Source organism: Corylus avellana, chromosome ca9, assembly GCF_901000735.1.
Source record: "Corylus avellana chromosome ca9, CavTom2PMs-1.0".
Lineage (NCBI taxonomy): Eukaryota > Viridiplantae > Streptophyta > Magnoliopsida > Fagales > Betulaceae > Corylus > Corylus avellana.
In genome coordinates this window covers 12429509-12444233 of record NC_081549.1, presented here as the reverse complement: position 1 = coordinate 12444233, position 14725 = coordinate 12429509, and the positions used below count along the sequence as shown (strand labels likewise).

The following is a 14725-nucleotide window of genomic DNA, read 5'->3' as shown; positions in this document are numbered from 1 at the left end:
AAAGAAATAAAATAAAAGATAAACTAAAACTAAAAAGGATTAGGGTTTTGATATCCACTACTAATCAGACTAATTAAGATAACAATATGCCAATGCGCCAATCATACCGGTAGAATTAATGTTTGTCAACTTAAGGGTATGAGTGTCTACTCCTTAAACTATTGATTTTCCTAAGCAACGAATTAGGCATGGGTGTCTACTCTAATTCTTTTTTTTTAAAAAAAGGATTTAGCATGGGTGTCTACTAAGTTGTTCGTTAAGAAAGCATAAATCTGGGGAAATCGTCAAACATGTGAGACCTAGGGCATGGGTGTCTGCTTCCGGTTCCCCATGTTGATTAACCCAAGAACCCGGTGTGAATTTTTTTTTTTACTCTTATTAAACCCAAAACTCGATCATCCAAATTGATTTAATTAACTAGTCCATACCACATGCATATGTTGATCAGGCAAACACATATGAGGAATTCAAGATAATAGGAATTAATCAAGTTAAATACACCAAAATATAATTGTAGCAAAGGCGCCAATATTGAAATCATAAATAGACATGATTAGGGCTTCAATCTAGCCCCACTTAAAATATAAACTACATAGCAAAATAAAAGGTGAAAGAGAAGAAAAACCCAAGCTCCTCTTGATCTAGCCTTCAGTTCCTTTCCAGAGCTTGTGCCTTTCTCCACAGTTTTTCCTAGAAGCTAAGAGGTCTATTTATTGGCCTTTAGAAGTCCTTGTTACACTAGTAAACCTAGAAAATTTGTAGGATTTAGTCCTATTACAAGTGGGACTTGGAATACCCAAATTTGGAAGGAAAGGACATTCTGGCCGCAACTCATTATTCTCCAGTGCACGAGTGCGATCGATTGCAGCCCGTGTGCGGTCGATCACACGTCTGGGATTGAGTGTCCTTGTGTGTGCACGCCTTGCACTCGTCTAGTCATTCCGCTTGTAGTGCGCTCGATCACAGGTCCCCTGCGATCGATCGCATTACGAGAGCCTTTACCTTTTCCCAAAATTGCTCTTTAAACTCAATACTTCAAGGTTTTCTTCCTTTTCTTCCAAAGGCCTACCAAGACACAGAAAATACCAAAAAGGAATAAAATGGCATAAACTAACAACACTAAGGAATTAACACATATAAGTTTAGGGGCTAAAATATGAATATTTTGGCACTTAACACACTCCCAAACTTACATATTGCTTAGCAATACGATACTAAAAACTAAATGGAAAAACAGAAAACAAAAAGATAAATTCGTCTTTCGTGGGATGTACGATTGCATTTAACATATGCAACAAGCCTTTTAAACTCCTAGGAATTCCCTAGAGGACGAGTGAAGTCTCGTGAAGGTTTTCCAGGAATGTTACCCACAAACATCATGCAAGAGTTCATGTTATCCAAAAATTAAGGTATCACTCAAAACCATGATTCTCATTCATTAGCAAGCTTAAAAAGATAAACTCCATCTTCACAATGAAATGGAATTTTAAAATTTAATCACTTACAAAAAACAAGCTAAGGCATCACAAGTTCAAAATAGTGTAAAGTGAACTAGCACATAAATATGAAGCTTCCAATTATTTCCAATGTACAATGTCTCAATATCTCAAAGTTCACTGAAATCCCTATTAGAATGAACAACAATGGCATATTTTTCTTTTCTTTTCTTTTCTTTTCTTTTTTTTCTTCTTCGTTAGGTTGTGCAATGTTTGGCTCCCTTAAGCTTTCTAATTGGCCCATATAACGAGTGTTAAGTCAATGACTCCCAAACCAAATGGTTTTAGGGCATTAGGTGTAGAGACACCCCTAGGACTTATTAACTCAAGTCAAAAAGGCTACGAAACCAAACTAACCATGACATTAACGAAATCAAAATTCTTCACCTTTTGACGTGAACACTCAATGCTTTGAGGCAAGAGGTTCAGTTACTTAGTGAAAAGCTTATCAATAATCATTTTTTTTTCTTTTTTTTTTTATCACATATATATATGCCATAGTATCCATCTAATAAGTCATCTAGTTTCACCCAAGACATAGAAACACACACATCAGACTTTTATGTCATACCCCACAAATTATGTGCTAATGTGCTTGTGTAAGATCAGATCAAACATGTGAATTCTTAATTTCCAAAAGCAAGTAACCAACCTGAAAAATCTTATCATCAGATCATGTGTTCAAAATTTTAAGCTCACCAATGAGAATCAAATCACAATTCTTAAGATCAACCAAAATTTTAAGACAAACATGAACATGCATATTTTTTTTTTTCTTTTCACAAACAAAAAAAATAAAAATAAAATAAAACTGGGACAAAGTGTGTGTAAAGTGTCTCCCATACCCCAAAACTTAAATTACACATTGTCCCCAATGTGTCTATAACATGGAAAGAATTTACCCGAGATATGGACGAAATTGTCTGGAATAGCATGGCTCATAGTACACCCCCAAACTTGAACTGAAGCACACTTGTCCCTGCAAAATAAAACACTAAACAAATAAAAAGGAAATAAAAATAAAACTAAAGACAAACATAAAAATAAATTGAGAAACAAATAGAAAAATAATATGATAAACTATGGGGTGCCTCCTATGAGCGCTAAGTTTAACGTCTTCAGCCAGACTATTGTTCTCCTCTTATTCTCTTATTTTTGTCCAAAGAAGATGCTCCTGGATTGGGTATTGTTTGGGATGGAAATCCACCCTGTTTTCTTTTACTCAACTCCTTAGCCATATGCCCCATTTGTACTTCCAGTCTTTGCATAGCTTGATCGGTTTTTGCATTGATTTGTCTTTGATCATCCATGAATTCCCATTGCGTATTTGCTAAGGTGCGTACCATACTCTCCAGGTCATTCTGCTTTGGTTCTTGCATGGGTTGGCTTGCTTGTTGGTAGTTCCTCTGTTGCCCTTGATGGTTCAGAGTATTCTGATTGTTACTCCATGAGAAATTGGGGTGGTTTCTCCACCCTGGATTGTAGGTGTTGGAGTAGGGATTATTCTTGGAAGGATAATTCTTTTGTCCCACATAATTTACTTGCTCTTCATTTGCATATGAATACAAGGGGCAAGTCTCAATAGTGTGATCAAAATGAGAACATAAAGCACATACCTGGGGTTGCGCGGCTTGTTGACTAGTTGAGACGTTCTGAGCAGTCATGGCTTTGACAATCATATCTAGCTTTCTTTCCACAACAGTCATCTGATTTGGATGTCTACCACTCAAGTTCAATTCATACATACCCTTGCTCTTTACTCCTTGCCTCCCTTTGGATGAGAATTGTTGGGAGTGTTCACTCAATGTCTCAAAGAGCTCTATGGCTTCCTCACTGCTCTCTTCCATCAGCACACCTCCACAAGCTGAATCAACAATACCCTTGTTAATATCATTTAAATATTCATAAAAAGCTTGTACTTGATCATCTTGAGGCATGTTGTGATGTGGACACTTAAGAAGCAACATATTTAAGTGGTCCCACGCTTCAAAGAAAAGATCTCCGTCTCTTTATTGGAACGATTGAAGCTCCCTTCTAAGCTGCCTTGTCTTTTGAGCGGGGAAAAACTTCTTTAGGAACTTGCTGGACAACTCTTCCCAAGTATGAATGGATTCTGCAAGCAAGGAATTATACCACAACTTAGCATTGTCTTTTAAGGAAAAAGGGAATAAGAATAACTTGAGTCTCTCCTGTGTTAGGCCTTGAACGTGTTGAAGCTTGCAGAGATTAAAGAACTCCCTGAGGTGCAAGTTTGGATCCTCCGTAGCTCTGCCTCTGAAGTGAGTCAAGGCATTGAGTATTTGCGGGGATATGTAGTAATTGCCTTCCACCCCCAGTTGATAAGCTATGCATGATGGCTGGTTGGGGTTTTTCGGGATGAAAGACTGCTTCATGGGCCTTCGCATTGGCGGCAGGTTTTCTAGCAGCTCTTCCATTGCTTCCTCAACTTCTTCTTCTTCTTCTGTGTCGGAGTTGTCTCTATGCCCTTGTCAAATGGTCTGCTCAATTTCTAGATCAAATGGAAAGATGGTTGAGGCTTGAGATCGACGACCTTGCATAAGAAGATTTTTCCCTTGTAGTCACAGAAGCTTCAGTATTGTTGTTCGGATGTTCTCTGGAACTGCGATTGATCGTAGGTTAGTGCGCTTGATCGCGCTGCGCTCGATCACACTTGGTCTCCGCTTGATCGCAGTAACAGAATGCTGGATGCCGCAAAGCTGAAACATAACAGAAATAGAGAAGTAAATAGAAAACGAAAATATTTTTACTTTTTGATAAAAAATAAATAAATAAATAAAAATAAAAATAATTAAAATTAAAAATTAAAATAACCAACTAAAGGAAAATAATTCTAAACAAAATTTGCCGCAATCCCCAGCAACAACGCCAAAAAACTTGTTATGCCAAATACCCACCAAAATTAATAGGCAAATACTTGGTACGTTTTACTCGCAAGTGCACAAGATCAAACGATAGTATATGAGGCAAATACGAGATCATTCCCACTAGGATTGCTAAATTATGTTTAAAAGTAATTTCCTATTTAATTAAAAGATAAAATTCAATTGTCACGATTGAATTTAATATAAAGAAATAAAAGATAAAGTAAAACTAAAAAGGATTAAGGTTTTGATATCCACCACTGATCAGACTAATTAACATAACAATATGCCAATGTGTCAATCTTACCGGTATAATTAATGTTTGCCAACCTAAGCGTATGGGTGTCTACTCCTTAAGCTATTGATTTCCCTAAGCAATGAATTAGGCATGAGTGTCTATTCTAATTCTTTTCTTTCTTAAAGGATTTAGCATGGGTGTCTACTAAGTTGTTATTTAAGAAAGCATAAATCTGTGAAAATCGACAAACACATGAGGCCTAGGGCATAGGTGTCTACTCCCAGTTTCCCATGTTGATTAACCCAAGAACCCGGTGTGAATTTCTTTTGTTACTCTTATTAAACCCAGGCTCGATCATCCAAATTGATTTAATTAACGAGTCCATACCACATGCATATGTTGATCAGGCAAACACATATGAGGAATTCAAGATAGCAGGAATTAGTCAAGTTAAATACACCAAAATATAATTGTAGCGAAGACGCCAATATTGAAATCATAAATAGACATGATTAGGGCTTCAATATAGCCCCAATTAAAATACAAACTACATAACAAAATAAAAGGTGGAAGAGAAGAAAAACCCAAACTCCTCTTGATCTAGTCTTCAATTCCATTCTAGAGCTTGTGCCTCTTTCTCCACACTTTTTCCTAGAAACTAAGAGGTCTATTTATAGGCCTTTAGAAGTCCTTGTTACACTAGTAATACTAAAAAATTAGCAGGGTTTAGTCTTATTACAAGTGGGACTGGGAATACCCTAATATGGAAGGAAAGGGCATTCTGGCCGCAGCTCATTGTTCTCCAGCGCATGGGTACGATCGCTCGCAGCCCGTGTACGCTTGATCGCACATTTGCAATCGAGTCTCCTTGTGTGCGCACGCCTTGCGCTCGTCTGGTCATTCCGCTTGTAGTCCGCTTGATCGCAGGTCCCTTGCGATCGATCGCATTAGCAGAGCCTCTACCTTTTCCCAAAATTGCTCTTTAAGCTCAATACTTCCTGGTTTACTTCCTTTTCTTCCAAAGGCCTACAAAGACACAGAAAATACAGAAAAGGAATAAAATGGCATAAACTAACAACACTAAGGAATTAACACATATAAGTTTAAGGGCTAAAATATGAATATTTTGGCACTTAACAATTGCCGCTCGAGCGCACCAGCATAGCACCAGTAAAACGTGACGCACCTCACCTGTGCTCGAGTGCATCTCTGTAGACAGTATCAATAGACCGACAACAACTAAGTAAAAGTTATGCAAATTCTTTTCAGTCCATTTTGTGATTATTTTATTTTCCGTTTTCTCATTTCTTATTTTTGTGAATATTTTGTTTTTGTTAGTTAGTTTATTTTAGCATTTTTTGTTTGGTGTATGCTTGGTCGGAGATCCTTGAACATAGAGTTTACACTTTTAGATCCCGAATTAGAAAGAACTCTTAGGAGAAGTCGTAGAACACCTGCTGAGTTAGAGACTAGTGTTGAAATGGGAGACCAACCTGATAACATACCTGAGAATGTGGACCTCTTTAGATCTCATAGGGAATTGTTCGAACCCGTTGCGACAAACTCTCTCTCATGCATAGTATTGCCTCCAACCAATGCTACGCGCTTTGATCTTAAACCTCATGCCATCCAACACTTACCTTCATTCCATGGTTTAGAGTTGGACAACCCTTACAGTCATGTGAAGAAATTCAAAGACATGTGCGCCACATTTAAATTTCATAATTTTTCTAAGGAGTATTCATTTGAGACTGTTTCCTTTCTCTCTTCACGAAAGAGCCAAGCCATTGTTGGATTCTAACATGCTTGGATCCATCACATCGTGGGAAATATTGTTGAGCAAGTTCTAGAATAAGTTTTTCCCAATGTCTAGAGTCAATGAGTGCCAAAAGGAAATTAGTTCTTTTACTCAGGAGGAGGATGAGAAGTTTTCTGAGAGTTGGGAGTGGTTCAAAGAGTTACTGATAAAATGCCCTCCACATGGATATGAGAAATAGAGACTCGTTTAGTTCTTCTACCAAGGATTGACTCAGTCCAACTGTAGTATGATCGAGTCTATGAATGGGGGGAGGAGGGGGGGCATTTTTAAGCTTAACGGGGGATGAAGCATACAAAGCATTGGATAAGTTGTCCAAGAACTCGCAGCAGTGAAATTTTTCAAGTTGTCGGGACAAATCTGCCAGTATCCCAAAGAAAGGAGTCATCTATGAATTAAAAGAAGACACAGATTTAAGGATGAAGATAGATGCTCTCACCAAGAAGGTCGATGCTCTCTCTGTGAGCCAGTCCATCAATGCAACCAGTGCATTTAATGTTGATAGTTATTCCATATGTGCTAGTCCTTTACACTTAGCACAGAATTGTCTATCTTTACCGATTTTTACCGAATGCCCAATGGAAGAAGTGAATGCTTTCAACGATTATAGGAAGCAAGCAAGTGGACCTTAGTCAGAGACCTACAATCCAGGGTGGCGGAACTACCCTAACTTTTCATGGAAGCAGAACCAACCAATGAATCAGGGAGGAGCCCCTCATCATGCTCAAAATCAATACCCTCTAAGATTTCTTCCGCCGGTTCAAAATCAAGGTCACTTGGCTCATCTAGCGCCAACTCCTGCATTCCAAGCTCCACATCAAGTGCCAGCTTCTTCTTCTCAGTCGTCTTTGGAAGACACTCTCAAGGAATTCCAATCTCACATCTCACAGACTCTCAAGGAGTTCATGCAGCTCACAGGCCAATCCATAAGTGAGGTGAGGAAGCGAACATGGTAAACACCCAAGCAATTGCTAAGCTGGAGAATCAGATTGGACAAATAGCAAACCACTTGGGTGAAAAAGGGAAGGGAAAGTTCCCAAGTCAGCTAGTGCCCAACCCTAAGGGACAATTTATGGTTGGAAACTCTTCAAATCCTGCACAGGCAAGAATAAGTGCAATCAATTGTCACACTTAGGTCAGGGAGACAAGTGGACAATAAAGTGGTTCAAGAAGAAGAGAATCCTGCTATGCCGCAAAGGCAAGAAAGTCCCAACAGTGAGGAAAGAGATGCTGAGCCTACCATAGTCACGCCCATTGTTGATGATTCCCCCAGGAGTTTTGTCCCAAAAGCTCATTATCCAGAAAGATTGAAGAACCCGAAGAAGACTGTACAGTTTGCTGAAATTCTTGAGGTATTTAAACAAATTCAGATAAACATCCTATTTTTGGATGCCATCCAGCAAGTGCTTTCATATGCCAAGTTTTTAAAGGACTTGATCAATGTCAAGAGAATGACAAATGCCCGAAGAAGGTGCGTCTGACCGAGCAAGTCAGCTCTATCCGCCAGTGCAAGCTGCCCATAGAGTATAAGGATCCTGGGAGTCCATCAGCTGGATTGAAAGGGCATTATTGGATCTTGGAGCAAGTGTGAATCTCCTGCCCTATTCAGTCTACCTACAATTGGGGTTGGGAGAATTAAAGCCCACATCTATGACACTCCAATTGGCTGACAGGTCTGTGAAGGTTCCAAGGGGAATCATTGAAGATGTGCTGATTAAGGTAGATAAATTTTACTTCCCTGTGGACTTCATAGTGATAGACACAGAACCAGTTCAAAATGTTGGGAGCCAAATTCCGGTGATTTTAGGGCGACCTTTCTTAGTTACGGCTAACACCCTAATCAACTGTAGGACTGGGGTAATGAAGATTTCTTTTAGGAATATAACAGTGGAGCTAAACATCTTTGACATCAACAAGCAGCCACTTGATTATGATGAGGTCCAAAATGTATGCTTAATTGAAGAAATAATAGATGAGACTGCTAGTGAGTTAAGCATGGAGGACCCTATGGGAGAGTGTTTCACTCAATTTGGAGGCGATCTGGACCTTGACAGGTTACTGGAGCAAGCCGGTGCTTTGTATGAGCCTAGAATTGAGGACCCTAAGGTGGAGTGTTTTGCTCAACCTGGAGGTGATCTGCACCTTGACAGGTTACTTGAGCAAGCTGGTATTTTCAGTGAGCCTAGTATTGAGGATTCTGAGGTGGAGTGTTTTGCTCAATCTAGAGGTAATCTGGACATTGAGAGGTTATTTGAGCACGCTGAGACTGTAAGTGAGACAAGTATGGAGGATCCTGTGCAAGAATGCTTTGCTCAATTTGGATATGATCTGGACTTTGTCAAATTAGTTGAGCAAGTTAAAGCCGTTTTGGAACCCATTCCTAAGATGCAGCAGGAGAATGGGGAATCCACTGAGATATCATTTCCCAACCCATATTCATTAGCAGCTAAGCCTTTCAAGTTGGATGTAAAGCCTTTACCTAACACCCTAACGTATAAATTTTTGGGCCCTATCTCGGACGTGCAAGAGGTTACAAGAGCTGAAGTGATCAACTTTGGATGCAGGCACTGTATATCTGATTTCAGAGAGCAAATGGGTTAGACCCATTCATGTGTGGCCTAAGTGGCCAAGTGTGACCGTGGGGAAAAATAAGGACAACAAGTTTGTCCCAGCTCGTGTTCAGATAGGCTGGCAGGGGTGCATTGATTACTGCAAAGTGAATGCCACAACAAGGAAAGATCATTTCCCTCCCCTGTTCTTTGATCAGAGGGTGGAACGGTTAGCTGGACATCCTTACTACTGTGTGCTTGATGGTTATTCCTTAGATCAAGAGAAACTCATTTTCACCGGTTCTTTTGGTGCGTTTGCCTACTATTGCATGTTGTGTGGATCATGCAACACACCTGTTGTGGAGAGTCTAGCTGAAGACGATAAAATTAGCGTTTGTGGGAGACAACCCTTAGCGCTTAGCTTGGTCCCCACACAAGCGCTCGTGTACAGTTGCCAAGCGAGCGCTTGTGTGGTCCCCCACGCGAGTGTTCGCCCATTGTAGCTTTGAAATTCCAAAAAAGCCCCTCTAAGTGTCCTTAGTGACCCAAAGTCCAATTAACTCTCTAATCAAGCTGTCATAAGCCTAATTAATTATTTGGGTCACTACAGTTGTTCCACGTGGTTTTTGAATCAATAACAATTTTTTCTTTCTATGGTGGACAACTCTACTAGAGTGGTACTCACCATCTAAATAACTTACCTCACACATAATGAAGATACAAAATAGACTCCAATAACACCTAGAAAGAGGTTGAATAGGTGTATGCCAATATAACACAAAATTAAAAAAATCAACCAATCACAACCAAACAATCACCGAAATATGAAAAGCAGTAAAGCAATTGACACAGAGATTTTGGTAATGAAATGAAAACCTTTTGAAGAACTACTCTAAAGTAAAACCACTCTTGGGCAGTCTACTAAGAAAATCAATCCACTATGAAGAATTAAGTTGTACAAGCAATCACACTTACAAAACCTTTGTAAAAAACTTCCTTGCATACAAAGACAAGCAACCTACTTGCCTTCCTACCGCAATTGCTTCAGAACCTCTGAACAATTCTTCTTTATGATCTACCATTAGAACTCTAATATGGTTTCAACAGATTTTCATGGTTGGTGATTATTAATAACCTAAACTCTAAGAGAGAACTAACTTGAAGCTCTAGATCTAAACCTCTCTCTTACCATAATGTGAAACCTTTCAACATATAATATGAAACCCTTAAAAATTTGTTCTTAGAAGTCCCATTAATAGATTTCAAGAAAACCTAATACAAGTTGGACTAAGATTAAAAAAAAAAAAAAACAAAACTAGTAAGAGAAGGAAACTTCGGATATAATTCGCCCAGATTCTCGGGCCAATATTGTGGGACGATTTTGGTATAGTAAACGTTAAAATTAGAAAAATTGTGTTTCACTAAGATTTCTCGCATATTGAGTTAGCTTTCTAATGCCTCTAGTTTCACCACAATCCAATACTTGAGTCGATTTTAACTCAAATTAATGAAATTTCGATTGGCTTATTTTCTTAATTGATTAAACTTAACAACATCATATATATCTTTTATTCTTGATTGATTAAAGTTATCAACGTCTTATAGGTCTTCTCTAGACATCTCGTCATATCAGATAGCGTGTCAATGGTCTTCACTGAACACATTGTCTTTAGGCTCTTCAGACTCCATTACAGATGAGCTTCTCGAGAAGTCCTTTACAACTATGTCTTGATCAAATTGTTCTCAAAAATACTAAAACAACTTACATCCGTAATTATTTTATCATTGAATTAGTCAACTCAAAAACCTAACACATAAAACTAAAAAGAGAGAGAACACCATTTTCACTCATATATATACTTGGTGCAGCAAATTAAGTTGTTCCACTCACGCTATAAGTCTACTTATAAGGTGAATAGATTTTTATCCATTTACTATATAACAAATAATAGAGTTTAAGGCTCTGTTTGGTAAATGAGTTGGGTTTCCCTCGTTACAACATCAAAATATTTTAACTTTTTTACTTTTTATATCACATCAGTATCAAAAAATTCTAATTTTTTTACTTTTTATATCACATTATTCACCTTTTATTATTATTCAAATAAAAAAATCACTATAAAACTAAACTTTTTCATTTTTTGATACAATTTTTTTTCACTTTTTTTATATAAAGCATTTTTACTTTTTTTTCAAATTAATCACTTCAACTACGATAAGTTGACTAACCCATTTACGAAACACTACCTAAAAGTGTTGTGTGACGTAAGGCATAAGACGTAACTCTACTAGTGTAGAAGAGAATTGGCTAGGGCTAGCTGCCTTCTGATGGCGCCGCCTGCCATTAGTGTGTACAGTCGAAGCAGAACCGACTACGTACGTGGGCTTGTCCTGTCAAATGCCTGCAGACTGACGCTTCCAACGATATAAAGAATGTTGCCATGTTGGGTACCACTGTCACCAGATTGCTGAACTCCATAGTCCATGCCAAACGGTAGTTTTATAATAATTACTGTTATTATTATTATTTTATTTTTTATTTTTGAAGAAGATTATTCTTTTACCCCAAAAAGGCGGTAAAGTAAAGGAGAGGCTTTGCTTCTTCACAGCAAATAAATGAGTCCATCGTACAGGCAGCAGGCTCACATCTCATTTAATTTCTTTTCGCTTTTGAGTAACCTCACAGGCCCTTCTTAATTCACTACTAAATATGTACACACTTTAAATACTTTCTTTAATTTACTATGATTTGAAATTATGTAAGGATATTAATATTGCTTATAAGTTTTATACCCATAAGATAATGAACAAGATATAAAAAATAAAAATAAAAATAAAAATTGTATGAAAGATAAAATGATGAGAAAGTATCGTATAGATAATTAGACCATGTGTATGCCACAATACAAAACTTGATACTTGGATTCTTTATGTTTTTGTAATAATAATAATAATAATAATAGCCAATTAATATATAAAAAAAATTGGAGCCCTATATTTTGGAAGACGGATTTTTTTTTTTGGATTAAAGAATGTAGGTTATTCGTTATTTTAACATCATAGAATATGTTTGGAATAGTATAATTTTTACTACAACTCCTTATAAATTAAACTTGTGTAACCGTGCACATTTTAGTGGTTAACGTGGTCAATGTCGCGTGAATTACCATGTCAGTTCGTTAACGTGTAAAAAGTGATACCTAATAGTCTATATTTTTTATAGACTATTAGGAATAAATGTTATGGTAAAAAATGTAATACATACCCTTAGCATCACCCTAGCTTTTCACACCTTGACTAACATTTTCTTGGTCTTCAGAGTTAACAAATGGTGCACCTAATCTTTGGTTGTCCACTACCAATCACATTTATATAACATCTTGGTGGAGAGGGTACTGCATTCATTTCTCACAAACAGACAAAGCTCTATACAATTTTTACTTCATTGATTTCGTGGCATCATGATTATGATCATTATTATTATGATTGGTGGGCTATGATCTGTAAAGGGGACCTGCAGCAAAGATGCGAGGATTCAAATCCTTTCCAGAATTAATTCTGTGAAAATTATATTCATGGTAGCCATTATAAGATCAGCAATCCAGCTTCTCACACCGAAAGGTGAAGAAAATCACATGTTTCCCTTCTATAAATTTCCCAAAAAGAAGAACTTTTGGCTCAACCATTTGCTTCATTTGGATGCGAGAGTTTCGTGACAGCATCCTAATTTACTTATATGGCTATTATTCCTTTCACCATTATCATGCGTATCTCTCATCCTTACTTCAAATAATTACCATAAATAATTAGTTATCTAAAAAACGTTCATCATTTGTGAGTATATTTTGAAGCAAATCACAATTATTTTTTTCTTTCTAATATAAGTTTGTTAATTAGCAGACTCAACATTGTCTTCACCAATAAGCGATCCTTTCTGTTATACCTAGCCAATAATATATATAGGTATATGAAAGAGATAGAAAAGTATATATTATGACTATGTCCCATCAAAGGCCTTCAATAAATATGTATTCATTTCTTCCATTTGCCCCCCTTTAATTCTGGATTAAAACCCTCCTTCTGTCATAGTTGGCCTGAATCTGATCATCTCATATTTTTTGCATTTGAGAAATGGTTATAATTTGGATACAATTGAATGATCAATAACTAATTAGCAGATTATACTCACTCAACTATACCTTAATACAAACTAATTAAGGAGTAACAACACTGATCATGTTACTTGAGATAATTCATTCATTCAGAAACTCTTCAGTTACATGCACTTTGCTAGCTAAGAGATCCGAACTTCTCAGAACCCCCCATGATAATTAAAGGTAATAATAATAAACCCTACAAAAAAAAAAAAAAAAAAAAAAAAAAACACCTTTTTGAAATCATATTAATCAGAACATTGGGGATAATTCCATCATCTCCTCTACTTGACCAGCACTTTCATCCAAGAGCCACTTTTCCAGGAATGATAATGGGGGAGTGTTGTTGTCAGATCTTGGTTTGTTTTTCTCCGGCTTGTCATCATTTGCAGCAGCTTGAGAAGCTCTCCCGGGCATAGAATCCCCGGTGGACTTGTCCCACGCTGCGTTGTTCAAGTTTTCAAAAGATAAAATGGACTCGAACTCTTCATGAGAGACTAAATCGCCGCCCCCACCACCGCCGCCCTCTTGCTCAGCTTTCGGTTGGTAGGCCTGATGATGATTATCCATTAATATTGCCCCGGAGTTGGTGTTTTGTTGAAGTATTTTGTTGTTAGTCTTTGGGGAAGATCTCATCCAGCCTTCAAGGAGCCGTGAGATGTTCTCTGTGCTTGAGGCATATGTAGAGGAGGAGTGGTTTAGGCTGAGAGATGGGGAAGGGGTGATGATTTCCAAGCTTCTTCTCTCGTTTATAAAGCTTTTGGTTGAGTCGGATGGCGGCATGTGGGGGTCTAAAGCTGACTGAAATTTCTTGAGCTTCTTCTTCAGATGGGTATTCCAATAGTTTTTTATATCATTATCTGTTCTTTGTGGGAGGTACGAAGCTATGGCTGCCCATCTGGTCAGAAGCAGATTTATTTCCCATCAAAATTGACAAATTAATTAAGACGAGAGAGGATGAATTAATTTGAGTGTTTTTTTACTAGCATGATTTGTTTATATATATATATATATATATATATATATATATATATATATATATGAAAAGAATAAAGAGAAAGTTGTATGTAGATATGAAAAAGAAAGGTGAAGTTTGAAGATTACTTGTTACCCAATAAAGCTTGCAAATGGATAATCATCCCTTCTTCATGTGGAGTGAAGTTGCCTCGTTTGATTCCTGGTCTGAGGTAATTAGTCCATCTAAGCCTGCAACTTTTGCTGCATCTTAATAGGCCTTTGAGTAAACAAACAAAAAGAGCATTAGAAATCCCAAAAAAACGAAGAAAGAAAAGTAAAAGATGATGAGTTAATTAATTACCAGTGTTGGTAGGCACTGATCTCCAGTTTCCAGGACCATGTTCTTGGATGTAAGACACAAGGATGATGTCCTCCTCAGGTGTCCATGGACCCTTCTTGATGCCAACTTTATCACAGCAAGGAGGCCTCCCCATGGCTTCTCTCTCTCTCTCTCTCTCTCTCTCTCTCTCTTGAGGATTGAGGATTGTAGATAGATGGACCTTTCAAATAGTGCAATCAACATGTGAGTGGGTTATATACATGGTGGTGACTTGAGAGAAGGGAAGCAATTTT

The 14725-nt window shown here is 37.6% G+C and overlaps 1 protein-coding gene and 1 non-coding gene across 2 annotated transcripts; both read right to left on the bottom strand.

Annotated features, from left to right (window-relative positions):
• Positions 1-6497: 6497 nt before the first annotated feature.
• On the bottom strand, positions 6498-6603 carry LOC132162686 (small nucleolar RNA R71). The gene has a single exon (XR_009438264.1). It is a non-coding gene; the product is annotated as a small nucleolar RNA R71 (small nucleolar RNA).
• Positions 6604-13187: 6584 nt separating this feature from the next.
• On the bottom strand, positions 13188-14720 carry LOC132192129 (transcription factor MYB60). The gene is made up of 3 exons (XM_059607365.1): positions 14454-14720; positions 14240-14369; positions 13188-14033 (listed from the first exon to the last, which is right to left on the bottom strand). Exons 1-3 carry the CDS (start codon positions 14584-14586, stop codon positions 13388-13390), a joined length of 909 nt encoding a protein of 302 aa, XP_059463348.1. The 5' UTR covers positions 14587-14720; the 3' UTR covers positions 13188-13387.
• Between the last annotated feature and the right edge of the window lie 5 nt (positions 14721-14725).